This window comes from Nipponia nippon, unplaced genomic scaffold, assembly GCF_047370975.1.
Source record: "Nipponia nippon isolate SJK-2023a ecotype South Korea unplaced genomic scaffold, ASM4737097v1 scaffold_55, whole genome shotgun sequence".
Taxonomy (NCBI): Eukaryota; Metazoa; Chordata; class Aves; order Pelecaniformes; family Threskiornithidae; genus Nipponia; species Nipponia nippon.
In genome coordinates this window covers 141021-165556 of record NW_028262375.1, presented here as the reverse complement: position 1 = coordinate 165556, position 24536 = coordinate 141021, and the positions used below count along the sequence as shown (strand labels likewise).

The following is a 24536-nucleotide window of genomic DNA, read 5'->3' as shown; positions in this document are numbered from 1 at the left end:
GGGGGGGGGGGTCCAGAGCTGATGGGGGGCGGGGGGTGCCGGGAGTGGAGGGGGGCTCCCAACACCCCCACCCCCCAAAAAACCCCAACAATCAGACACAGAAAAATCAGTGAAAACCTTTATTTTGCTGGAAAATCTGGGGGGGGGTGAGGAGGGGGGGTGCACCCCGGGGAGGGGAGGGCTGGGGGGGGCCCATCGTCGGGGGAGGGGGTGATTCTGGGGAGGCTCCGTACAAAAAGGGGGGGCTCAGGCGGCTGGGGGGGGCGCGGGCTCCGTCCGAGGCCGCCGGACCTGGAAAAGAGCAAAGAGGTGAGAGGGGGGGCGGGCGCCGGCACGGGGGGACGGACGGACGGACGGTGGGACAGACGGGGACGCGGCGGTGACGGTGCCCGCTCCGGCGAGGGGGGGAAAGTCCGCGGTCCCGGTGACGAGGGAGGGAGCGCGGCGGTGACGGCGGCGGCGGCCCGGGGCGCGTCTGACCTGACGCGGCGTCGGCGTCCGGAGGGAATCCGGCGTCTCCCCGGTGATGCGCGGTGCTCCGCCGCGGCGGCACCTCCTGCCAGGGGAAGCCCCGTTACCCGCCGGCACCGGCAGCACCGGACGGGACCGACGGCCGCCGCGGCGCCCGGCCTCGGCCGAGCGTCCCCGGCGAACGCCGCTCGCCCTGCGGCACCGGGCGGGAGCCGAGCTCCCCCGGCGGCGGCGGCGGGGCCGGCCCGCCCGGCGTTCCCCGGCGTCGGCGCTCACCTCCGGCTCAAAAGGCAGAGTACCGCGCCCGCTCCCCGTAGGGGTCCCGCTCGAACCGCTGCATGTCGTAGAGGGAGGCCCGGGCCACCGAGGAGACCGGCGACAGCTGCCCACGCTCGTACGTGTACGCCTCTCCGACGGTGGTGGCCGCGGCGGCCGTGCGGCGCAGGGGGCTTCTATCCCGGGTGTAATAGGTGGAGGAGGCGGCCGCCGCGGCGGCGGTGGCGGCGGCGGCGACGGCGGCCGCCGCGCCCGGGGTCGGCAGCAGAGCTCTATCGTACGCGTCTAGGGTGGTGGGGATGCGACTGGCCATGGCTGTGGTGGCGGCCATGGCCGAGGACTGGACCTGGGAGTACTGGGCGTACTGGGAGTACTGGGCCATGGTCTGCTCCGCGTAGGCGTCGTACGCAGAGGCCGTGGCGTAGGAGCGGACGCGGTAGCGCTTGTAGTAGTCGGCCATCCCGCCGTACGCCTCATCGTAATACACGGTCTCCCCATAGCCCGCGGTGTAGGGAGTGCGCACGGCTCCGTACTGCTCGTTATAGGCCTCGGCAAAGTCCGCCACTTGCCCCGGGCGATCTACCGGGCACTCTTTAGACCAGTGCCCTTCCTTCCCGCAGCGGTAGCAGCCGCTCTTGTCTCCCATCCCGGGCGCCGTCCGCAGCCGGCTGGTGGACAACTGCACGCGCATCCGCTTGCCTTGAGGAGAGAGACGCGAGAGGGGAAGAGGCTGTGGTTAACCGCGACGGCGGGGAGGGCGGCCGGCGCCGGCCGGCACCGCTCCCCAGGGCTCCCCGACGACCTCTGCGGCCAGGGTGGGAACTGAACCGCCTCCGCCTGCGACCCCGCAGAAGCCGGGGGTTTGCCATGGTTTCGGGCGGCACCGGACACGGGAAGCGGCGCTCGGGCACCGCCACGGCACCGGGGTCCGGCTGCGGCTCCCCAACCCCAATTTCCCCTTTATTGCCCTTTTTTCCGCCCGCTTCCCAGCCCGCCGGCGGCACAGACCGGTTGAGGGACGCCCCACGGGTCCCAGCTGCACCACGCACCCAGGGAGAGGACCCAGGGGCAGAGCTCGCACCAAAACCTGCCATTTGGGTGACAAATCTCACCCTTTTCCTACAAAAAACGGCGCTGCGGAGCCGCTCTCTGCCCCGAGACAAAGCCACCGTGCCAACACCGACCCCGGGGACGTCTCTGCCCGCGGAAAGGCCGCCGGCCAAGCGACACGGTAAGCAGCGCGGCGCTGCCAGGAGCGCGGCGCTGCCAGGAGCGCGGTGGGCGCCGGCGGCAGGACACGGCTCTCTCCGAAGCCGCGCACCGACCCGCTCGCATCCCCAGAGCGCCGAGATGGGAAAAAAAAAAAAAAGGCACCAAACGCCCGCGGGACCGGCTCGGCCCCACAGAACGCGGCGGCGGTCGCAGCCGTGACGGTTGCCCCTCGCAGCACCGGCCGCCGCGCACGAGGTCTGGCGCCAGGCGAGCGACGGCGGCGCGGATCCGGCCCCGCGTCCGCGGAAAACCCTCCTACCTGACCTGCTTCCTCCGGGCCCAGCCCGGCGCTACCTATCCCAGCCCAGGGCCGCGGCCCGGCGCGTCACCTTGGAACTCGGTGTTATCCAGCCCGCGGATGGCCTCCACCGCGTCCTCCGCCCGCTCCATATGAACGAAGGCATAATCCTTAACGATGTCGCACTCGATGACGGGGCCGTACTCCTCGAATTTGGCCCGCAGCTCCAGGTTGGTGCAGGCGGGGCTGATGTTGCCGACGTGCAGTTTGGTGGAAGCCTTGCTCTTGTTCTTGCTGGCCTCCACGTTGATGCAGACGCCGTGCAGCTTGTGGTGGTGCAGGTTGCGGATGGCGTCCTCGGCCGCCGTTTTGTCCTCGATGTGAACGAAACCGTAATTCTTGATGATGTCGCACTCCAGCACCTTCCCGTACTGCTCGAAGAGGGAGCGGATCTCCTGCTCCGTCGCCTCCCGCGGCAGGTTGCCGATGAACAGCTTCACCATCTCGCCCAGCCTGCGCCAGGGGAAGCAGCATCTCAGCGGGAGGCTCAGCCAAGACCCCCCGCCATCATCCCTGGCCTCGCAGCAAGGGGCCGGAGCTCACCCCTGGGCCCAGAACCGCTCCCCTGCCCGGGAAAGGGCCTCTCCCTGTGGGCAAGGCCGGGGGAAGGCGCCCTCCCCACCCTCCGGGGACTCTCCGGTGGCTGGTACCCAGGGCTGGGCCGGGTGGGAGCTGCCCCAGGGCCCAGAGGGGGCTCTGAGCAGAGCCCGGTCTGGGTCCGGTTCCCCGCCAGGCCGCAGGACCCCAGGCCCGGGCCCGATCCCAGGCCCGGTTCCCCCCCGGGCTGCAGAGCCCCAGGCTCGGGCCCGGTTCCCCCCCAAGGCCGCAGGGCCCCAGGCCCGGGCCCGGTTCCCCCTCCCAAGGCCGCAGGGCCCCAGGCTCGGGCCCGGTTCCCCCTCCCAAGGCCGCAGGGCCCCAGGCTCGGGCCCGGTTCCCCCCCAAGGCCGCAGGGCCCCAGGCCCGGGCCCGGTTCCCCCTCCCAAGGCCGCAGGGCCCCAGGCCCGGGCCCGGTTCCCCCCCCAAGGCCGCAGGGCCCCAGGCCCGGGCCCGGTTCCCCCCCCAAGGCCGCAGGGCCCCAGGCCCGGTTCCCCCGCAGGGCCCCGGCCCCAGTGCCGCTCCCCTCCAGGCCCCGTCCCGGTCCCGGTTCCAAGCCCCCGGCCCCGTCCCGCTCCCGCCCGGGCCGGGCCTCACCGCGGCACCGCGCTCCCTCTCGCCGGGACGGTGACGGCGACAAAATGGCGGCGGCTTCAGCTCCACCCTGCGGCGTCCCCTTCCCTCGGCGCCCCGCCCACCGCGCCCGCTGATTGGCGGAGATCGGCGGAAAGGCGCCATACGATTGGCCGCGCTCAACCCCGCGCCGGATGACGCTTCGCGACGGAGCGCGCCCGCCCGCCCGTTGGCCAATGGCGCTTCGCGGCGCGCCGGAGGGGAGGCGGGAACTTCCGGGCACGTAAAGCCGGCGGTGGCCAATCGGAAGGAGGGGAAGGGCGTGGCCTGGCGGCGCGGCGGAGGCCGGCGGGGTCGGAGCGGCGGGAGCGGCGGAGCGGGGTCGGCCGGGGCCGGGGGGGGACCGGGACCGACCGCCCCCACCGGGAGCGGGACCAGGACCAGGAGCGGGATCGGGGCCGGGGCAGAGCGGGCGGGCCGCCCCTACCGGCACCGGGATCCACAGGCCTCCCCGCGACCCCCCCGCCCTGCCCGGGGCCTGGCCGCCGCCGGGACCGGGATCCGCCATCGCGGCCGGGACGGGGACCGGGACCGTCCGGCCCCCACCGGGCCTGGCCCCGCTCCTTCGCGCCCCGCAGCCCCGCCCCTCCCGTAGGCCCCGCCCGTCTCCATAGAGTGGTCCCTAGAGCCCCGCCCCTCTCCCCTACAGCCCCGCCCCCTTCCCCTAGAGCCCCGCCCTCTCCCTTAGGGCCCTGTCCTTGTTCATAGACCCCCGCCCCTTTCCTCTTAGGCCCCGCCCCTCTTCCATAGGGCCCGCCCCCTCCCTTAGACCCGTGTTTCTGGGGTGCCGCCCCTTTCCTCTTAGGCCACGCCCTCTTCCATAGGGCCCGCCTCCTCCCTTAGAACCCTAACTCTAGGGTCCCGCCCCCTTCTGCGTGGCCCCACCCACCTCCCTTTTAGAACCCCGCCCCTTTTCCGTAGGCCCCCACCCCTCACAGCCTAGCCCCGCCCTTCCCCACACAGCACCATTCTCTGCCCAGCCCCGCCCCTCCCGCTTTAGCCCCGCCCCTCCCGCCGTAGCCCCGCCCCCGGGCCATGTCGGACTCGGTGCTGCTGCTGCGGCGGGTGCGGGAGCGCAGCGGGGAGGCGGCGGCGGCGGCCGGGGGGGTCCCCGCGGGGGGCCCGTCCCCCCGTCGCAAACGGGGCCGTCGGCGGCGGTTCTACCCCGAGCACCGGGTGTACCGGGCGCGCTGCTCCTTCCTGGACCTGAGCGAGGAGCAGGTGCTGCGGCGGTACCGGCTGGACAAAGCCGCCATCGCCGGGCTGTGCCGCGAGCTGGGCGCCGACCTGGAGAGCCTGACGGGCCGCAGCCACGCTCTGCCGGTGGCCGTCAAGGTCACCTCCGCCCTCACCTTCCTGGCCTCCGGCTCCTTCCAAACGGCCACGCGCGACACCACCGGCATCAGCCAGTCGGCCATGTCCAACTGCCTGGCGCAGTTCCTGGAGGCGCTGCAGCGGCGGGCGGCGCGGTACATCGCCTTCCCGCCGCCCGCCCGCGCCGGGGCGGCCGCCGGCGCCTTCCCCGGGGTGCTGGGTTTGGTGGGCGGCATGCACGTGGCGCTGCGGGCTCCTTCCGAGAACGAACCGGCTTACCGCAACGCCGGCAACTACCACTCCATGAACATGCAGGTGGTGTGCGACGCCGCCGGCACCATCACCAACGTGGTGGCCAAATTTCCCGGTTCTTGCCCCAACGCCGCCGTCCTGGAGAATTCGGCTTTGGCCCGGCTGCTGGAGGGGGCTCGGCCCGATGGCGCCTGGCTGCTGGGTGAGGCGGGGGGTGATGGGGTGCGGGGGGGTCCCAGGGGTGGGTGCTGCTGGCCCAGAGCAGCGGCGATGGTGTGTGTGTGTGGGGGGGGGATTTGGGGGTCTGGGGGGAGACCTGGGGGTCTCAGGGGTGACCTGGGGGTCTGGGGGAGACCCATAAGTCTGGGCGAGACTCAGGGGTCTCAGGGGTGTCCTGGGGGTGTCCTGGGGGCCTCAGGGGTGACCCAGGGGTCTTGGGGAGACCCAGGGTTTTTGGGGGAGATCTGGGGGTCTCAGGGGTGACCTGGGGGTCTGGGGGTGACTTGGGGGTCTCAGGGGTGACCAGGGGGTCTGGGAGAGACCCAGGGGTCTGGGGGAGACCTGGGGGTCTCAGAGGTGACCTGGGGGGTCTGGGGGACACCAGAGGGTCTGGGGGGGCCCTGTGGGTGACCCCCAGGCCCAGGGACCCCACAACCCCCCCCCCCCCCCAGTGCCTCGGGGCCACCCCCGCCATCGCAGCCCCCTCCCCCTGCGCCGCTCTCCCCCGGTGCCGGGCTTTGGGGGTCCCCACCTCCCTGACCCCCCCCCGTCCCCGTCCCCCCGCAGGTGACCGCAGCTACCCGCTGAAGCCGTGGCTGATGACGCCCATCGCGGCGCCCCGCGGCGCGGCGGAGGAACGCTACAACGCGCTGCATCACCAGACGCTGGCCGTCCTTCGCCGCACCCTCGCCCTCCTCAAGCTCCGTTTCCGCTGCCTGGATAAGGGGAGGGGGTGCCTACAATACGCCCCCCAAAAAGTTTGCCAGATTTTTTTAGCTTGCTGCATCCTCCACAACATCGCCCTGCGCCGGCGCATGCCGCTGGAGCTGCCCGAGGGGATCCCCCTCCCCGACATCGAGCCCGACCTGCCCCTGCCGGCCCCCCCCGGCCAGATCTCCAGCGAGGCCCGGGCCGTGCGGGCCCGCATCGTCCAGCAGGTCAAGGACAGCCTCGGCTGAGACCCCCGCAAATCGGGGGGGGCTCTGTCCCTCTTGGAGGGGGCTCGGTCCCTTTTGGGGGGGCTCTGTCCCTCTTGGGGGGGGCTCTGTCCCTTTTGGGGGGGCTCAGTCCCTTCTGGGGGGGCTCTGTCCCTCTTGGGGGGGCTCGGTCCCTTTTGGGGGGGCTCTGTCCCTCTTGGGGAGGCTCGGTCCCTCTTGGGGGGGGCTCTGTCCCTCTTGGGGGGGCTCAGTCCCTTCTGGGGGGGCTCTGTCCCTCTTGGGGGGGCTCGGTCCCTTTTGGGGGAGCTCAGTCCCTTCTGGGGGGGCTCTGTCCCTCTTGGGGGGGCTCAGTCCCTTCTAGGGGGGCTCTGCTCCTCTTGGGGGGGTCTCGGTCCCTTTTGGGGGGGCTCAGTCCCTTCTGGGGGGGGCTGTGTCCCTTTTGGGGGGGGCTCGGTCCCTTTTGGGGGGGGCTCTGTCCCTCTTGGGGGGGGGCTCGGTCCCTTTTGGGGGGCTCTGTCCCTCTTGGAGGGGGCTGTGCCCCTCTTGGGAGGGGCTTGGTTCCTTTTGGGGGGGCTGTGGCCCTCTTGGGGGGGCTCGGTCCCTTCTGGGGGGCTCAGTCCCTCTTGGGGGAGCTCTGCCCCTTTTGGGGGGCTCGGTCCCTTTTGGGGGGGGGCTCTGCCCCTTTTGGGGGGCTCAGTCCCTTCTGGGGGGGCATAGGGGGACACAGGAGTGGGGGCAGCCCCTGCGAGGGGGGAGTCACCAGCCTCTGCCAGGAGAGGGGGGGTCCCCATTCCCTGTGAGACGAGGGGTCCCTACCCCGACAAGGACAGAGAAGGGGGGTTCCTGACCCCCCAGGCGCTGCCGCGGCCCCCAGTGCCCCCCGTTTCGGTGCCCCCCCCTTTGTCCGTGCTCGTTTCGGGGTGAATAAACGTATTTTTTCAGCAGCGATGCCTGGCTGGGGCTGGGGGGATGGCGCTTTATTGACCCCCCGGCGTTTCGGCACGGCGCTGCCGCGGCTGCCCCCCCAGAGCGGCCTGGAAAGCCCCGGCACGGCGGCGCTGCTGCAGCCGGTAAAGCATCTCCACCGTGTCCCGGCGCATCTTTTCGGCGTAGGGGCGTCCCCGGAAGGTCACCGCGTCCCCAAAGCCGTCCTGCAGGCGCCGCAGGGTGGCCGATAACCGCGCCTCGCACCGGGCCAGTGCGGCACGCAGGCGGCCGCGGGCACGTGCCCCCCTAGCACGACGTGCCGCCATCACCGGGCCACTGCGGAAGAAGCGGCTGGGGTCGGAGCCGTGCTCCTCCAGCCGCTCCAGCCGCGCCAGCAGCAGCTCCCGCCGCAAAATGTCGCTGGCTGCCGCCTCCCAGGCCTCCAGTGCCGCCGGCAGCCGCGCCAGGGCCTCACCGGCGCCGTACTTCACCGCCATCTCCAGCCTCTCCCTGCCAGGGATGCCCAGTGCGGCCCAGAGCCGGCGCAGCCGCCTCTGCAGCCGCTCCAGCCCTGCCGGTGCTGGCCCCGGCAGAACTGGCTTCCACAGCCCCTTCTCGTACGGTTCCACCGGTGCCGGTGCCGGCTCCCGGCGCGGCCGCGGGGCTCGCGCCGGCTCCTCATCGCCACTGCGCAGGTGGAAAATGGCACAGAGGAAGTCGGAGCCGGTGGCCGCGACGTACCGGAGGTAGTCGTCAAAGAGGCTGGCGGTTTGCTGTTGCCCGTGCCGCGGCGCCTCACCGGCGCTTCGGCGTCCCTGCTCGCCTGTGGGGAGCAGATCGGCGGCGGTGGCTGCCGGCTCGACCAGGGGCTCGCGGTGGAACCGCAGCCGCTCGGTGAGGAGGGCCCTTCCCAGCTCCCGGTAAAGCTCCCGCATGTTCCGGGGCTCCGGCTCGGCGTCCTCCCCGGCATCGCGGCACAGCGGCGGGTACGGCCGCAGGGCCACCTCGGCAAAGGCGCTGGCCGGTGGCAACTGCGGCCTGGCCGCGATGGGCCGCAGGATCAGGCGTGGGCCAGGGGGCTGGGGGGGTTTCGGGGCTCCCCGCCGCGGCGTCGCCGGCAGCCGCAGACGCCGGAGCTGCCGTAGCCGCGCGTCATCCTCGGTGCGGCGGGTGAGCGCTGCCAGGAGCGGCGGCAACTGGTAGCCGGCACTGGCCAACCTCCGATCTTCCCCATCCGTTCGGCGCGTCAACCGGCACAGATCCGCCGTCACCGCGAAGGCATCCGGCAGGATTTCGGGAGCCGCTGGCTCCCGGTGGGGCACCGGCATCACCGGGGAGAGGCGCCGAGGGGGCAGCCGGGGGGCTCGGCGCGGTCCGGCAGTGCCAGCGCGGGGCTCAGCGGCGGGGGGCTCCGGCTGGGGGGTCCCTGGGCTGGCGGTGGAGGCCGGGGGCTGCGGATCAGCCCCCCCCCAGGCGCCCTGCAGCCCCCCCCGAACCCCCCAAACACCCCCGGCGCCTCCAAAACTCCCTTGGGGACCCCCAAAGCCCCACTCCCCCTCCCCGAGGCCCCCAAACACCCCTGGGGACCCCAAAAACCCCACTCCACCACTCCCCCCCCCCGGGACCCCCCGGTCCTGGCGGGCCCCTGCGGCCTACCGCGCTGTTGCCATGGCGACGGCACGCCGGAAGTGGCTCTACCACTAAATCCCTCCCCCTTGGCTCATCCACTCCCGGTCCGTCGCCAGGGCGGTCCGGCCGCCCGGGAAGCCCCGCGGTTGTGGTTCCGGGGGGGGCGGAGTCCGCGGTTATGGCGGCGGCGGCGGCGGAGGCGGCGGCGGCGGCGGCGGGGCCGAACGGGAGCGTCTGCCGGGTCAGGGCCGCTCCGTGAGGCGGGCCGGGGCCGCGCGAGGGGGGCTTTGGGCGTGCAGGGCCCCTTGCAGGGGAGTTTTGGGGGTGCAGGGCCCCAGGAACCAGGATTTGGGGGTGCAGAGCCCCGGTCACGGGAGCTTTGGGGGTGCAGGGCCCCACGCAACCAAGATTTGGGGGTGCAGGGCACCTTGCAGGGGTTTTGGGGGGCCAGTGCCCTGGTTACAGGAGTTTTGGGGGTGCAGGGCCCCGGGGAACCAGGATTTGGGGGTGCAGGGCCCCTTATATTGGAGGTTTGGGGGTGCAGGGCCTCCTGCATGGGAGTTTTGGGGGTGCAGAGCCCCTTGCATGGGAATTTTGGGGGTGAAGGACCCCTTTCAGGGGAGCTTTGGGGGTGCAGGACCCCGGGGAAACAGGATTTGGGTGTGCAGGGCCTTTTCCATGGGAGTTTTGGGGGTGCAGGGCCCCTTCGATGGGAGTTTTGGGGGTGCAGAGCCCCCTCACAGGACGCTGACCCCCCCCCTCGCTCCCCGCAGCTGGAATTCGCGGTGCAGATGCGGTGCCAGGGCTGCGCCGACGCCGTGCAGGCAGCGCTGCAGGGAGCCCCGGGTGAGCCCCCTGCGTCACCCCAAGACTTGGGGGACCCCCCCCCCAGAGTCGGGGACCCCCCCAGTCACCCCCTTTTCCCTCCCCGCAGACGTGCGGCTGCTGGAGCTGCGGCTGGAGGCGCAGACGGTGCTGGTGGAGACGACGGCGGCGGCCGAACGGGTGCGGGAGCTGCTGGAGAAATCGGGGCGCCGGGCGGTGCTGAAGGGGATGGGGGGCTGCGATGACGGTGAGTGGGTGCCGGGGGGGGGATTTGGGGTGCCAGGGGGGATTTGGGGTGCCAAGGCGTCTCCCCGCAGCGAGCCTGGGCGCGGCGGTGGCGGCTCTCTCCGGCCCCGGCGCGGTGCGGGGCCTGGTGCGGTTCCTGCAGGTCTCGCCGACGCGGTGTTTGGTGGACGGCGCCGTCGATGGGCTCCCGCCGGGTCCCCACGGGCTCCACGTCCACGAATTCGGGGACCTCTCGCGCCCCTGTGACAGGTACCGCGGCTTGGGGCGGGGGACGCACCGGGGTCTGGGGGTGCCGGCACCCCGGTTTCACCCCGTGTCCGCCCCCCGTTACAGCTGTGGTGGCCACTTCAACCCCGACGGCGAGTGCCACGGGGGACCGCAGGACCAGCACCGGGTGAGCCGGCGGCCGCGGCCACTCCGTGGGGCTGGGGGGGGGGTCCCGGACCCCCCCCTTGACCCCTGCACCCCGCCACCGCAGCACGCCGGGGACCTGGGGAACATCTGGGCCGACGCCGAGGGCAGAGCCAGCTTCCGCATGGAGGATTCGCGCCTGAAGGTGAGGCTGGGGGGGACACGGAGGGACCGGCCCCCTCCCACGGCCGCGGGGGGTCCGGGCTGCACCCCATGGCCATGAGGGGGGGTCCAGGCTGCACCCCACGACTGTAGGGGGGTCCAGGCTGCACCCAACAGCCGTGGGAAGGGTCTGACCCCGGTCCTGTGGCTGGGGGGGGTCTGATCTGTGCCCCACGGCCATGGGGAGGGTCTCACCCCGGTCCTATGGCCGTGGGGGGGTCCAGGCTGCACCCCACAACTGTGGGGGGGTGTCTCACCCCAGTCCTATGGCCGTGGGGGGGGGTCCGGGCTGCACCCCACGGCTGCGAGGGGGGGTCTGACCCTGGTCCTGTGGCTGGGAGGGTCCCACCGTGGCCCCACGGCCACGGACAGGGCCCGGCCCCAGCCCCACGGCTCTGGGGGGGCCCAATCCCCGGCCCCACGGCTCTGGGGGGGGTCCTGAGCCCCCTCCCACCCCCCGCCAGGTCTGGGACATCATCGGGCGCTCGGTGGTGGTGGATGCGGGCGAGGACGACCTGGGCCGGGGCTCCCACCCGCTCTCCCGGGTGACGGGGAACTCGGGGCCGGGGTGAGTGCTCGGGGGGGGATTTGGGGGGGCTCCGGGGGGGGGGGTGGGGGGGGCGCTCACCTCCCCCGCCCCCCCCCCCCAGGCTGGCCTGCGGCGTGGTGGCCCGAGCGGCCGGGCTTTTCCAGAACCCCAAGCGGGTTTGCTCCTGCGACGGCCTGACCCTCTGGGAGGAGCGGGACCGGACCACGGCGGCCCCCAGCCCCACGGTGGCCCCCAGCCCCACGGCGGCCCCCAGCCCCACGGCGGCCCCGGCCCCCCACCTCTAGGAGCTCCCCCGGGACAGCAATAAACGATAACTCGCTCTGCGGCCTCTGCGGTTCTCGAGGGAGCGGGGCCGGGGGCTGCGAGTCCCCGGCGGCGCTCGGCGCTGCGCATCCCCCCCCACACGCTCCGGCGGGGCGCAGCGGCCCCTTTAAGAGTGGGTGGGGCCAGCGCGGCGGCAGCCGTTAGGGGCGGAGCCAGGTGGGCGGGCGGGGCGCAGGCGCGGTGGTGGCGGCGGGAGAGCGGGGTGGGCGGGGCGCAGGCGCAGTGGTGACGGCGGGTGGGGAGTGGGCGGGGCGTGGGCGCGGTGGGCGAGGCGCATGCGCAGCGCGGAGGGCGCGCAGCCGCCGCGCATGCGCGCTGCGCCGTTCGCCGCTCCCGCTCCGCGCTGAGGCGACGCCGCCATTTTGTGAGGCCGCCGCGGCGCTGTGCTCCCGCTCCCCTCTCCCCGCCGCCGCCACCATGCGTCCCGGCATAAAACTCTTCGTGGGCAATGTCCCCGAAGAGGCGACGGCGGAGGAGCTAAGCGAGCTATTCGCCGGCGCCGCCGGCCCCGTGCTCGGTATCGCCCTCATGAAACAGTTCGCTTTCGTGCACCTCCGGGATGAGGCGGCGGCGGCCCGCGCCATCACCCAGCTCAACGGCCACCAGCTGCACGGCCGCCGCATCGTGGTCGAGCCCTCCCGGCCTCGGCCCACCAACACCTGCAAGATTTTCGTCGGTAACGTCTCGGCCGCCTGCACCAGCGGCGAGCTCCGCTCGCTCTTCCAACAGTACGGCACCGTCGTCGAATGCGACGTTGTGAAAGGTACCGGACCCGCCGCCGCGGACGGGGGCTCCGCACAAGGCTGTCCGCCTCCCCCGGGGCCGCCCCGCAGCCCTGGCCGGGCTTAGTCAGGGCCGCCTCGCCGCTCACCTCCGTCCTCGGAGCCGCTTCTCGGTTCGGGTGATCCGTGTTCCGTCTGCCTGCCTGCGGCTTCCCCCTCCCCGGTCCGATCTGGCGGCGCCCCCGGGCCTGGGTCCCTCCCGCCGCCCCCTCCCCAGCCCCGGCCGGGGCCGGGCGGGCCCTTCTGGGCTCCCCACGCCCCATCCCTCCCCTCCGCCCCGTGAACCCCCCCCTCCCCCGGCTGCGCTCTCTCCAACCAGGCCACGTCCTCCATCATCGCCTCCCCCAGGCGGGGGCAACCCCCTGCCCGCTGCTGGTCGCCCCCATAACTCTTCCCTGACACAAGGCGCTTGCCTTCGTCCCGCTACGATTGCGCCGCAGCTTCACCTCCGCGACCGCGCTCCGACGCGGAGCGAGTCGTTTCCCCCGTCAGTCGAGGTGGGAGAGCCGAAACCCGGGAGAAACGCGCTGTAAAATTCCCGAGGGAGCTCGATCCGCTCCGTATCGCGGACCCCGCGACGCAGCGTGACGGCGTCACCCCCGTCTTCCCCCCCTATCCTGACGTAAAAAGGTGTCATCCCCGCATCACGCCAGCCGCCGCGGCCGCTCCCCGAAGCGCCCGTTTGCCCCCTGTCCCGGCGGCGTCCCCGCCGGCTCCTTCGCCTCCCCGGGAGGGTGATGTTGTTGCCTCTGCTCTCTCGTCCCAGGTCACAGGCCCACCGGCTCCGTCCCGCCAGGACGCAGCTTCCCAGCGGAGCCCGTCAGAAACTGCTCCAAACCCACGCCAAAAGTTTCTGGCGTCCCCTCGGCCGGTGGCTAATTTGTGGGGGTCCCTCTGGCAGCACCCCAGAGAGGGGTGAGGGTGCCGCGGCCGCCCGAGGGGACGGCAGGAGGGCTGGGGGTGGACGGAGGAGACGTCCCCCTCCTTGGGCTGCCGGAGCGGGATACGTGGATGTGGGATAGGAGCCAGGGAGGGGCGGGATGGCGGAGCGGAGGGTGGCCGAAGCGACGCTAACGTTTCGCCGGAGCTTGAGGTACCGGGACGGGGTTTGCTCGGCGAGCCACGCTCCGAGTGTGCCGCGCTCCCTGGATGGGCTGCCCCGGCTGAGCCGTACGCTGGCCCTCTGGCTGTAGGCTAAAGCGCGCCGCTGCCGGCAGTGCTGGTTATGGTGATCCCTGGTTACGGTGATTCCCTGGTCCGTGACTGCAGGGGGGATGCAGCGGGGTTACCGAGAGGAGCCGCCCTTCCGCCCTGTGCCGGCCTCCCGGACCCGTCGTGCCGCGGGGGCAACCCCCTGGCTACTGTGGCGGCATCCGAACCCCGAAACCGTTGGCCTGAGTGCCGCAGGCGGCCGCCGGACCTGGCGCGGGCACGGCGTCATGGCGGGGAGAGCCGTGCTGGGGAAGGGTGACCCGCTCTCCCGCTCCGGGTCCTGCTTCTACTGCTCCTCGCCTCGCTCTCCATCTCCTTTCTGACGCCTCTCCGCTTCGGCGCCGCGTTCGTGCCGCGTGGCGCTGCGCTGCTCGCCCGGCTCCTCGCCTCGGCTGGGTGCGCGGTGCCACGGGTTGTGCTTGGGTGCTCTCCTCTCCTTCTCCCCCCCGTCTCTCTGTCCTTCTCCCCCCCGTCTCTCTGTCCTTCCTTCTCCTGCTGGCACTCCGTCCCCCTCGGCGTGATTTGGTGTCTCGGTGGGCGCCGGCCCTCTCTGGCTTTGCTCCGCTTACTGGCGGGACGGCCCAGCTGAGCCGTGGCGGCAAGGCCACGCTCCCTTCGCGGCGCTCTCGGTCCCCACGTGCCAGAGGACGGGTAGGGAGGAGTCGCCGGCGGCGAGAGGCTGCCGTGCCGTGGGGCAGGGTGCTGAGCTCCCTCGGCGCAGGGAGAGGCGGCTGAGGTGGGCACGGGTGAAGGGAGGAAGAAAATGGGGGAAAATGGAGCGAAAAAAGCGGTGACTGGGTGTTCCTGAGCCGGGGGACGCCGGGCGGGTGGCCGGGCTCGTTAGGCTCCGGCCAAATTAATTGTGGGGCGGAAGGAAATGAAGGCGGTGCTGTCTCATCGCTGCCTGAGCAGCAGCGGAGCGGGGCCGGCAGAGCCCGTCCCGGCACCTGTCCCGCCGCTGCCGCGGTCCCGGCGAGGCTCGTTAAGCATTCGATCCTGTAACGAATTGTCTTTTCTCCCCCCACTGATAACCCTCTGTCTGCTGCTTTATCAGACTATGCATTTGTTCACATGGAGAACGAAGCAGATGCAAAGGTTGCCATCGAAAACCTTAACGGGAAGGAGGTGAAGGGGCGCAGAGTGAACGTGGAGCTCTCCACCAACGTCCAGAAGAAGGGCGCGGGCCAGGCCCTGCCGCCCACCCTCGGCCTCGACAAGAACAAGAGGATCGGCCTGGAGTACCGCGAGAAGTTCCAGCCCAAGATCGAGGGCTTCGACCAGCAGCGCCGGGCGGCGGACGCCGCCTTCCCCTCGGCCGCCGCTGCCGGTTACGCCACCGCCTCCTCCTCCCTGTACGATTACCAGCAGCGCTTTGGCACCGGCGGCGCCGGCAAGTACGAGGCCTTCGAGGCGCAGGCCAGGCCCGCTTCCCCCTCCTACTTCGGGAGGGACCGCAGCCCCCTCCGGCGCTCCCCCACCAGGGCCGGCTATGCGGCAGTGACGCTCCCCATGACGGCGCAGCCAGCCGCTTACCGCGCCCAGCCCTCCGCCTCGCTGGGGGCCACCTACCGCGCCCAGCCCTCCGCCTCCCTCGGCGTGGCCTACCGCCCGCAGCCCACCACGGGCCAGGCCGCCTCCTACCGCGCCCAGCCCTCCGCCTCGCTGGGCAGCGCCTACCGCTCCCAGCCCTCCGTCTCCCTCGGCGCCTCCGGCGCGCAGCCCGCCGCCAACTCCCTCGGCTCCTACGGCGCCCAGGCTGCCGCCTCCTATGGCGCGCAGCCCGCCGCCTCCCAGCTCTCCGGCTACGGCGTCCAGTCCGCCGCCCTGGCCTCTTCCTACGGGGCGCAGGCCGCCTCCGGCTACTCCGCCTCCTACAGCGCCCAGGCTGCCGCCGCCGCCTACGGCGCCCAGGCCGCTGCCGGCCCTGCCGCCTCCTACGGTGCCCAGGCCGTGGCCACGCACGTGGCCTCCTACGGCGCCCAGGCCGCCGCCGCCGCCGGCCACACCGCCTCCTACGGCGCCCAGCCCGTAGACGGCCACGCCGCTTCCTACGGCGCCCAGCCCAGTGCCGCGCTCTCTGCTTCCTACGGCGCCCAGGCCGTGGCCGCGCACGCCACCTCCTACGGCACCCAGGCGGTGGCCGGTCACGCCGCCGCCGCCTACCAGCCCATGGCCGGCCACTCGGCCTCCTACGGCGCCCAGCCGGCGGCCGCGCTTTCCGCCTCCTACGGCGCCCAGCCCGCCGCCGGCCACTCCGCCTCCTACGGCGCCCAGCCCGCCGCCAACCTGCCCGCCTCCTATGGCAGCCAGTCCGCCGCCGCCGCGCTCTCCGCCACCTACGGCGCCCAGGTGGCCTCCTCACTGGCCGCCTCCTACGGCAGCCAGGCCGCCGCCGCCTCCTACAAGGCGCAGGCCTCCACCCCGCTGACGGCCGCCTACCGGGCCCAGGCCTCCGGCTCGATGGCGGCGTCCTACCCGGCGCAGCAGGCCTCCTCCGCGTCGCTGGCGGCCGCCTACCGAGCCCAGCCGGGCAGCGCCTACGATGGGCCGAGCCAGCTGGGGCAGCAGGCGGCTTCCTACCTGGGCCTGTCGCAGGCCGCCGCAGCCGCCGTCGCACCGCCCTACGAGCGCACCCGCCTCTCCCCGCCTCGCAGCGCCGCCTACGACGACCCGTACAAAAAATCATCCGCTCTGGCAAAAAGGTACGGTGCCGGGCCGGGGACGGATGGCCGCGCGACTCGCTCCGTGCCGCCCCGGTGGATGCCGGCGCCCGGCTCGGGGCTTACTCTCGCCTCTTAACACCCGGCGTGCAGAAGGGCGGGCGCCACGTGCCGGCATGTGGGCGCGATGGCTCCGCTCCCGCGGCGCAGACCCCGTGTAACCCCCTCCCCTGGCTCCCCGGGGGGCGTGCGCGGGTGGGGACGGGGGCTTCGGCCGGGGTGGGGGGAGCCGGCGGCGTGTGCTCACCGGCGGCGCTTGCTCGCTGGCGGCCAGGCCTCCCACGGCGCCCAGCGTCCGATCCACGGGGGAGCTGGGTGCTGCTGCTTCATCCTGCCCCCGCCGGGGGTCCGGCTTCGCCTGCGGCGCTGCCTGCCTGAAGCCCGGCAGCGTCGCGCTGCCGCGGTGAGTCCCCGGGCGGGACGCGGTCGCCGCCGCCGGTGGATTCAGGCGCCCTCCCCCTCATTCACCTCCTGTCTCTTCTCTCGACCAGGTACGGTTCCGAGCGCCGTCTGTCTGACCTCTCAGATTACCGCCGCTTAGCGGACTCGCCCCTCGCGTACCGCCGGTCGCCGACAAAGTCCCCGATGGATTACCGTCGCCTTCCGGAAGCGCACGCCGATTACGCCCGTTACTCGGGCGGCTACGGCGATTACCTGCCCGCCGCCCGCGTCCACTCGGGCTACCAGCGCCGCCTCTGAGCCGGGCGGCCCCGGGGCAGGGTGGGGGGGGGTGGGGTCAGGCCGCTTGCGTCGCCGCGGGCTTGCGCTCGGTGCTCCGCCTCGCCGCCTGCTGCCGCGGTTCGCCTCCTCCGGCCACCATCCCCGAGGGCAGGGACGGTTATTTTTTACCTGCTTTTTCTTTTTTTTTCTTTCTCTTTTTTTTTTTTTTTTTGAGTTTTTAGAAGGATCTGCGGTTACGGTTGGAAAGCGTGCCGTGCTCCCGCAGGGGGAGCAGGCGACGGGCGCGCGGTTCGCCATCCCCTGCCGCCGGCTCCCGCCGTAGCGTCGTGGAACCGTCTCTCGCTTGCGGCACACGCGGCCGTCGGCACCGCCGGCGCTCGGTAGCGGTTTATAACCCGTTCGATTGCTGCCGCCGAGCGGAGCCCGCGCTCTTTTATACCACGAGTTCCCCCTTTTTGGGTTTATTTCCCCCTTTTCCAGCGTCAGTCCGTGGCGCGGCGCCGGGCTCGGCGCAGCAGCGCGGTTTTGTATGACTGTAAATAAACGCTGGGCTCTTCACCGTTTCCCAACCGTCTCCCGTCTGGTTCTTTCCCAGCCTGGCGCTTTGGGCGACCGGCGGTGCCGTCGGCACTGCCACCGATACTGCCGGGCGGTGACGTGGCCAGACCTGTGGCTGTTGCCGCCGTCCCCTGTTGCGTCTGTGTGCCTGCCCTCAGCCGTGGCGGCCAATTCCCAGCGGCACCGGCACCGACCGCCCCTGAAACCCCTGGTTTTGTGTGGTCGCGGCACCGGTCGGCGCTGGAGCCGCTTTTCCGCCACAGAAGAGGCAGACCTGGAGCACGAGCGGCATTTCACCGGCAGCAGGAAGCGCCAGAGCGTTGCCGATGGCGTTGCCGGACTCCGGTGGCGGCGTCCCAACTGTACGCCACGGTGAACGCACGCCGTCACCGGCACTCCAGCCCCGAACCTGTGCCTGGTGCCTTTTTTTGGGCAAGAAAAAGCGCTTTTGAGACGAGAACCTGCATGCGTGCGAGGGCGGCGTTTGCTCCAGCCGCGGTTCAGCCGCGGCAGCTGCTTGTGCGCGTTCTTGCCGCCACGACCGCCATTAAAGTTTCCGAAAGCGCTTTCTGTCCCGTTGTCTCTCGCCGGGGACGGGTCACGGTGTGGTTAACACCGGTTGTGCCATGGGGGGAGGACGGCCGCCTGCCGCCATGCCTTATTGCCCGGTCGGGGCTCGTTAACCGCCGTGGTAATTAGCCCGACAGAAGGGTCTAACGCTTCTCCCCCTCGTTTTCCAGGCCGAGGCGGCGAGGGAGGAACCATCCCGGTAAAACCGGAGAGCTGGTGCCGGGCTCAAGCCCACCCCGGTGATGGAGGAGGCAATTAGCGGCTGAGGAGATGGAGGCAATTAGCGGAGGTGAATCGCCCTGGAAACGCCGCGGCCGAGGAACGAGCTCGGGGCTCCCGCTGCAAAACCGGGGCCGAAGGGCCGGGATGTCGGCCAAGGCAGGGTCCCGGGCCTACCGTCGTTACTTAACGAGCGCCCAGAGGCAGGGTGGGAGCAGCGCGGGCTGGTGGGGGACTAACGAGCCAGCCCTGCGCGGGGTAATTAGCGGTGCTGCCCGTGAGGGAGAGGAGGAGGAGGAGGAACCCCAGCGGGGTGCAGGGAAGGTGGGGGGCAGCCGCCGCGCACGGCGGCACCGGGACGAGAGCCGGGGGGTTCGTTAAAGCCCGGGCCCGCTCGTTAGCGCGGGGCCCCGGGGTCCCCCAGGCTCATCCGCCCCTTCGTTTGCAGCGCAGACCCCGCGGGGATCCCGGCCGGGAGCTCCTCGTCCGCAGGCAGGGCTGCAGGCAGGGCTGCGGGCAGCACCGGTAAGTCCAGGAGGTTACGAGCTGGGCGGGGGGAATCGAGTCCAGAGAAAGAACCGGTGCCGGAGCCAGCGGGGTTTGTTAAAAATTTGAGTTTATTTTACCGGAAAGTGGGGGTCGGGGGACTCTAAACGCCGCGGGGCGAGCTCCAAAGACAAGGGCGGCCCTCCCGCGCTGGGGGAGCGCGGCGTGGCGGCCTCGAGGCAGCTATGTCATTTCGTATTAAAAAGCTACGAGTGGATTATTCACCCTCTTAAAAAATAAAAAAAAAAAAAAAAAAAAAGAAATAATAATAATAAAGGGAGCTACAGCGAGGGAGCGAGCGGCTCCGCGCTGGCCGGGGGCGGGAAAGCAAAGCAAAGCAAAGCTGGCGCTGTGGCTACGGCTGCGGTTATGGCTACGGCTACACTCGCTCACGACCTGAGCCTAGACCGGCTAGGGGGGGACGGGGGCCCCCAAACTACCTGAAAAGCAAATCCTGACAACTGCGAACGGAAAGCTGGGGGGGGTCGAGCTACTCCTGGGAAGACGCCGAGCGTCCGTTAGGAACCGACTCGGTAGCTGAACCCGGCTGCGCTTTGAAGCCCGGCGCAGCCCGAGACGCGCGGTGCCGATTCGGTGTGCGACGGGAACCCGACGTCCAGCCGCAAATATCTTACCTGAAAGAGAAAAGCAGAATTGGCGCAAGCGCCCGCTGCAGGCACCGGCCCCCCCGCGCCAGCCGGGACCGTGCCGGGGACCGTGCCGAGCCCCAGTGTGAGGTGGCAGTGGCGGTGGCGGGCGCCCAGAGTTGCTGCCGGCTTCCTGAGAGCAACCAGAGTCCTGACGCGGGGGCTGCCAGGAGCCCCTGCAGCTCCGGCTCGCCCGCAGCAGTGCGCCGGGGATGGCGGCCATCCCGGAGGGAACTCGTGCCGCGGCGGCAGCCCGGCTGTTGGTGCCTTTTACCGGGCAGAGCCCGGGAGCGCCGTCCCCGGACCAGAGCTACTCCCAGGGGATGGACGTGGCAGCCACGGCACATGGGGCTGGGGGCTCTGCGGGAACCCCCCACCCCGCGGTGACTGTGCCGGGGCGGCACGCGGGCGCGAGGGCTCAGTCCCAGCTGCGGTGGGACGCTAATTAAAAGCAGTGGGAGACCCGAGGGAGAGCGACCCGCCGGCACCAACCGGCTCCCGGCAGCAGCATCGATCGCCGCGGCACAACCTTGCCGTGTGCCCCACGCCGGGCAGAGCATCCGGAGCCGGCACCTGGGCTTTAACGCCCGGCAAGACCGCGGTCGGGCCCGTCTGCTTCACCGCGACCCTTCATCCCGGCTCGCATCGAGGCGCAGACGCTCGACTGGCACAACCGAGGGCTGGGGGGGACGCACGCCCCGTATCTCCAGCAGCCGGGGACCCCCCCCGCGGTGCCCGGAGGCACCGCCGGTCGCAAGGCGCCAGGCGCCGCGCGCCAGACCTGCCAACACGCTCACCTCCGGCTCAAAAGGCAGAGTACCGCGCCCGGTCCGCGTACGGGTCCCGCCCGAACCGCTGCATGTCGTAGAGGGAGGCCCGGGCCACCGAGGAGACCGGCGACAGCTGCCCACGCTCGTACGTGTACGCCTCTCCGACGGTGGTGGCCGCGGCGGCCGTGCGGCGCAGGGGGCTTCTATCCCGGGTGTAATAGGTGGAGGAGGCGGCCGCCGCGGCGGCGGTGGCGGCGGCGGCGACGGCGGCCGCCGCGCCCGGGGTCGGCAGCAGAGCTCTATCGTACGCGTCTAGGGTGGTGGGGATGCGACTGGCCATGGCTGTGGTGGCGGCCATGGCCGAGGACTGGACCTGGGAGTACTGGGCGTACTGGGAGTACTGGGCCATGGTCTGCTCCGCGTAGGCGTCGTACGCAGAGGCCGTGGCGTAGGAGCGGACGCGGTAGCGCTTGTAGTAGTCGGCCATCCCGCCGTACGCCTCATCGTAATACACGGTCTCCCCATAGCCCGCGGTGTAGGGAGTGCGCACGGCTCCGTACTGCTCGTTATAGGCCTCGGCAAAGTCCGCCACTTGCCCCGGGCGATCTACCGGGCACTCTTTAGACCAGTGCCCTTCCTTCCCGCAGCGGTAGCAGCCGCTCTTGTCTCCCATCCCGGGCGCCGTCCGCAGCCGGCTGGTGGACAACTGCACGCGCATCCGCTTGCCTTGAGGAGAGAGACGCGAGAGGGAGGCGATCAGTGAGGCCGCGCCGGGAGGGTGCTCACAACCACGGGCACCGGCGGGACGGGACCGGCCGCAGCCCGCCCCCCACAGCCGCGCAGCCTCCGACGGCGCCGGGCACCGTGGCGCAGGAGGAGCCCACGACGGGCTCCAGCAGAGCCGCCTCCCGGCTGCCGGCCACCCGACTTACCAGGACGGAGCCACCAGAGACGGGCTCTGCCGGCGAGACCCAGCGCTGCCCGCCCCAGGCTAAGCCAGGACGGGCTCTGGCGGCTCAGCCAGCCAGCGAGCCGCCGCCTACCCCGGCGAGCAGCCGAAGACGGCTTTTTGCCGGCAACCGGCACGCGGTGGTGCTGCCGCAGCAGCCCGGGGATCAGCCAGCGGCACCGCTGGCCCCGCATCAACGGCAAGCTTCCCGCCAGAAAACGCTCCCGCCAGCGCGCTCCTTGCGGCGGCAAGACGGATACAATGCCGGACAACCGCCCCGGAGCAAACAAGGCTTCGGACGGGGGCCAGCCTCAAGCACGGCACGCGGCAAGCAAAGCGCAGCCGGGGGCACTTGCTGGTCCCGCAGACGCCCCGCAGCCGGGGAGCTCCGGATGCGGCTGCGCCGTCCCGGCTGGAGAAGAGTTTTGGGGAAAACACCCGGAATCGGGGCAGTGGGGTTTGCCGAAACCCCAGTGGGAACCAGGAGGGCTGAGCCAAGCCCCACCGCTGCTCGGGGTGAAGCGCCAGATGCCTCCCTGACGACCCGGCACCGCTTCCGGACAGGGGACGCGCCCGCCATCAGCGCCGCGCCGCCAAAGCTCGGCCGCGAGCTCGAATCCAGACGCTCGGCCCCGTCGCTGCATCCGCGCGAGAGGCTGAGAGGCGGAGGCTGCCAGCGAAAGCGCCCGCGCCGCGTCTTGTCCGGGAGCCGGGCGAGGGCCCCGGGGCGGCACGTTGAGAGCCCGAGCGAGCGATGCCGCGTGCCGCCGGCTGTGGGGACGCGGCCGGCGCGGGATCGGGCGCCTCCGCTCGCCCTCTTACCAGGCAGGGCAACGCTACAAGGGCGGGAGGTAGCCTGGCTTCACGCCGCGCGGGCGGGACCCGCTGCTCCGGCCCGGCGGGACCAGGCGCGGCGGCCGTCGGCACAAGAGTTGGGACTTCGCCGTCGGGATCCTCCTGCGGGGCGGCCGTGCTGGGTTAAGTCAGAGATGGATCAGTCCCGTCCTCCCCCGGCCCAGCCCCAAACGCCCCTGCCCTCGCTCTGGCTGCCGCCGCCGCACCAGCGACCGGGAAAGCGGCACCGGGGCTCGCCAGACGGGAAAGCGGCTGCGCCGCGCCCTCGTCGCGCCCTGCACGGCACGAGGGGTGCTGAAATGCAAAAAAAAAAAACCCCAAAACCCCTGTTTGCGCTTAATTCCAGCGAGGGGAAGGGCGGGCAAGCCCGGCGGCGCCACAGCGCCGAGCGCGGTGCCGGCTGCGGCGTTGCCAAGGATCACCCCCGGGCCGGTCACCCCGGTGCTGCTGCCGCACCCCAACGTGCGCAGCCGGAGCTGGAAGGGACTGCAAACACCTAACGGGATGCGGGAATATTGGGAATCCTCCCGGAGACCCACGGGGCTGGAGCGCCAGACCCATCCCCGCTCCCCACAGATTTCCGCCGCGCCCCTGCCGCGGATCACCTTGGAACTCGGTGTTATCCAGCCCGCGGATGGCCTCCACCGCGTCCTCCGCCCGCTCCATATGAACGAAGGCATAATCCTTAACGATGTCGCACTCGATGACGGGGCCGTACTCCTCGAATTTGGCCCGCAGCTCCAGGTTGGTGCAGGCGGGGCTGATGTTGCCGACGTGCAGTTTGGTGGAAGCCTTGCTCTTGTTCTTGCTGGCCTCCACGTTGATGCAGACGCCGTGCAGCTTGTGGTGGTGCAGGTTGCGGATGGCGTCCTCGGCCGCCGTTTTGTCCTCGATGTGAACGAAACCGTAATTCTTGATGATGTCGCACTCCAGCACCTTCCCGTACTGCTCGAAGAGGGAGCGGATCTCCTGCTCCGTCGCCTCCCGCGGCAGGTTGCCGATGAACAGCTTCACCATCTCGCCCGGCCTGCGCCACGCCACCGGGGTGGGGGTTAGCGCCGCCGTCTGTACCCCCAAAACCCGCCCGGCGCCGTACGGGGGGCCCGGACCCCCGGCCCTGCGTGGGGGGGGGGGGGGGGGCGCACAGACCCCCGCAAAATACCCCAAATCCCCCCCACGGATCCCCCCAAAACCTCTGCCCCTTCCATAGCGGTGTCCCCAAAGACCTCAAATCCCCCAGAATCCCCCCAAAACCCTGCCTGCCCCCCCTCAGCAGGCCTGGGCCCCCAAATCCCCAGGAATCACCCCAAAACCTCTGCCCCTTCCACAGCTGTGCCCCCAAAGACCCCAAATCCCCCAGAATCACCCCAAAACCCTGCGGACCCCCAGGGCTGGGCCCCCAAATCCCCACGAATCACCCCAAAACCTCTGCCGACCTCAAATCCCCAGGAATCACCCCAAAACCCTGCCTGCCCCCCCTCAGCAGGCCTGGGCCCCCGAAATCCCCCAGAATCACCCCAAAACCCTGCCTGCCCCCCCACCAGGCCTGGGCCCCCCCGAGGCCTCCGACCGCCTCAGCGGCGCCGGGCCCCGGCCCAGGCCATCCCGATCGCCCGGACCGGCAGCGCTGCCGGCCCCCCGCCCCCTCCCCCAGCCCCGCCGCCCCCTCCCGGTACCGGTACCGGTACCGGTACCGGTACCGGTACCGGCGCCGCCGCAGCCCCGCCCCCACCTGCGCCCCGTCCGCCGCGCGGTCCTCACAAAATGGCGGCGGCGCTACCCGCTTCGGCCTCCGCCTCCCGCGTCCTCATTGGGCAGCGGCGTTGTCCGTCAAACGCCGCCGCGTACCGTCACGCTTCCACGGCTGGTGGAAGTGGGCCCGCCCACGGAGCCGTCGCAGCCAACCACGTGCGGGTAGGGGCGGGGCGGCGCGGTCCATTGCGGCCTCCGCGGGGGGGGGGCTCGGGCGGACCATTGGTGTCGGGCGGGGGGGCCCGCGGGGAGAGGGAACTGGTGCCCCGTACTGGGAGCACTGGTGGGACCCACGGGCACCCGCCCTGCCCCGCGCCGCCCATCCCCGACCCATTCCCTCCCCATCCCGTCCCAAAACCGTCCCAAAACCATCCCGTCCTGTCCCATCCCCATCCCAATCCTATCCCATCCTCATCCCTCTCCCATCCTCATCCCTGTCCCATCCCATCCCATCCCCATCCCTATCCCATCCTCATCCCTGTCCCCCTCCCATCCCCATCCCATCCAAATCCCATCCCATCCCTATCCATGTCCCATCCCATCCTCATCCCATCCTCATGCCAATCCTATCCCCATCCCACCCCTTTCTCAGTCCCCTGTCCCCATCCCAATCCTATCCCCATTCCCACCCCTATCCCCATCCACATCCCATCCCAATCCTATCCCTATCTCCATCTGCATCCCAATCCTATCCCCATTCCCATCCCCATTCCCATCCCCATCCTAATGCCATCCCCATCCCAATGCCATCCCCATCCCATCCCAATTCTATCCCCATTCTCATCCCCATCCCCATCCGTGTCCCATCTCCATCTCATCCCCATCCCAATCCTATCCCCATTCCCACTCCCATCCTCATCCTCATCCTCATTCTCATCCTCACTCATCCCCATCCCAATCCTATCCCCATTCCCACTCCCATCCCCATCCCATC

General features: G+C 71.3%; 5 protein-coding genes across 10 annotated transcripts; 2 read left to right on the top strand and 3 right to left on the bottom strand.

Moving 5' to 3' along the window:
• Positions 1 to 104: 104 nt before the first annotated feature.
• LOC104008525 (RNA-binding protein 4) lies at positions 105 to 12337 on the bottom strand. Of its 4 annotated transcripts, XR_015699454.1 has the most exons (5): positions 3509 to 3691; positions 2349 to 2770; positions 748 to 1446; positions 481 to 556; positions 105 to 291 (listed from the first exon to the last, which is right to left on the bottom strand). XR_015699454.1 is itself a non-coding variant. In XM_087735328.1 (4 exons), the coding sequence occupies exons 2-3, from the start codon at positions 2758 to 2760 to the stop codon at positions 755 to 757; spliced, it is 1104 nt and encodes a 367-aa protein (XP_087591454.1). In that variant the 5' UTR covers positions 2761 to 2770; positions 12213 to 12337; the 3' UTR covers positions 105 to 556; positions 748 to 754. The 4 variants fall into 4 exon arrangements, 3 of the variants coding, with proteins under 3 accessions (XP_087591454.1, XP_087591455.1, XP_087591453.1); XM_087735328.1 differs by lacking the exon at positions 3509 to 3691 and adding an exon at positions 12213 to 12337 and having other exon boundaries at positions 105 to 556; XM_087735329.1 differs by lacking the exon at positions 3509 to 3691 and adding an exon at positions 4727 to 5233 and having other exon boundaries at positions 105 to 556.
• Positions 6880 to 8993, bottom strand: CCDC87 (coiled-coil domain containing 87). The gene is made up of 2 exons (XM_087735325.1): positions 8851 to 8993; positions 6880 to 8625 (listed from the first exon to the last, which is right to left on the bottom strand). The coding sequence occupies exons 1-2, from the start codon at positions 8862 to 8864 to the stop codon at positions 7245 to 7247; spliced, it is 1395 nt and encodes a 464-aa protein (XP_087591451.1). The 5' UTR covers positions 8865 to 8993; the 3' UTR covers positions 6880 to 7244.
• Positions 8843 to 11337, top strand: CCS (copper chaperone for superoxide dismutase). The gene is made up of 8 exons (XM_087735335.1): positions 8843 to 9064; positions 9597 to 9669; positions 9758 to 9895; positions 9966 to 10143; positions 10228 to 10288; positions 10373 to 10450; positions 10932 to 11035; positions 11118 to 11337. Exons 1-8 carry the CDS (start codon positions 9002 to 9004, stop codon positions 11299 to 11301), a joined length of 879 nt encoding a protein of 292 aa, XP_087591461.1. The 5' UTR covers positions 8843 to 9001; the 3' UTR covers positions 11302 to 11337.
• Positions 11492 to 18888, top strand: LOC148051757 (RNA-binding protein 14-like). 3 transcript variants are annotated; one of them, XM_087735321.1, is made up of 3 exons: positions 11492 to 12104; positions 14390 to 16037; positions 18035 to 18888. In XM_087735321.1, the coding sequence occupies exons 1-3, from the start codon at positions 11759 to 11761 to the stop codon at positions 18105 to 18107; spliced, it is 2067 nt and encodes a 688-aa protein (XP_087591447.1). In that variant the 5' UTR covers positions 11492 to 11758; the 3' UTR covers positions 18108 to 18888. The 3 variants fall into 3 exon arrangements, with proteins under 3 accessions (XP_087591447.1, XP_087591448.1, XP_087591446.1); XM_087735322.1 differs by lacking the exon at positions 18035 to 18888 and adding an exon at positions 17332 to 17518; XM_087735320.1 differs by lacking the exon at positions 18035 to 18888 and adding an exon at positions 16547 to 17299.
• Positions 18683 to 23705, bottom strand: LOC148051756 (RNA-binding protein 4-like). Its single transcript, XM_087735330.1, has 4 exons — positions 23583 to 23705; positions 22456 to 22877; positions 20074 to 20772; positions 18683 to 19264 (listed from the first exon to the last, which is right to left on the bottom strand). Exons 2-3 carry the CDS (start codon positions 22865 to 22867, stop codon positions 20081 to 20083), a joined length of 1104 nt encoding a protein of 367 aa, XP_087591456.1. The 5' UTR covers positions 22868 to 22877; positions 23583 to 23705; the 3' UTR covers positions 18683 to 19264; positions 20074 to 20080.
• Positions 23706 to 24536: the final 831 nt, after the last annotated feature.

Coding starts and splice junctions, on each gene's coding strand:
- LOC148051756 (XM_087735330.1), bottom strand. CDS start 22,867: ATGGTGAAGCTGTTCATCGGCAACCTGCCGCGGGAGGCGACGGAGCAG. Junction 20,773..22,455: donor GGATAACACCGAGTTCCAAG/GTGATCCGCGGC, acceptor TCTCTCCTCAAG/GCAAGCGGATGCGCGTGCAG.
- CCS (XM_087735335.1), top strand. CDS start 9,002: ATGGCGGCGGCGGCGGCGGAGGCGGCGGCGGCGGCGGCGGGGCCGAAC. Junction 9,896..9,965: donor GATGGGGGGCTGCGATGACG/GTGAGTGGGTGC, acceptor GTCTCCCCGCAG/CGAGCCTGGGCGCGGCGGTG. Junction 10,451..10,931: donor TGGAGGATTCGCGCCTGAAG/GTGAGGCTGGGG, acceptor ACCCCCCGCCAG/GTCTGGGACATCATCGGGCG.
- LOC148051757 (XM_087735320.1), top strand. CDS start 11,759: ATGCGTCCCGGCATAAAACTCTTCGTGGGCAATGTCCCCGAAGAGGCG. Junction 12,105..14,389: donor CGAATGCGACGTTGTGAAAG/GTACCGGACCCG, acceptor CTGCTTTATCAG/ACTATGCATTTGTTCACATG. Junction 16,038..16,546: donor TCATCCGCTCTGGCAAAAAG/GTACGGTGCCGG, acceptor TCTCTCGACCAG/GTACGGTTCCGAGCGCCGTC.
- LOC104008525 (XM_087735329.1), bottom strand. CDS start 5,094: ATGCCGCCCACCAAACCCAGCACCCCGGGGAAGGCGCCGGCGGCCGCC. Junction 2,771..4,726: donor AGGAAGGAGCAGCGCGCCCG/GTACACCCGGTG, acceptor CCCCTGGCGCAG/GCTGGGCGAGATGGTGAAGC. Junction 1,447..2,348: donor GGATAACACCGAGTTCCAAG/GTGACGCGCCGG, acceptor TCTCTCCTCAAG/GCAAGCGGATGCGCGTGCAG.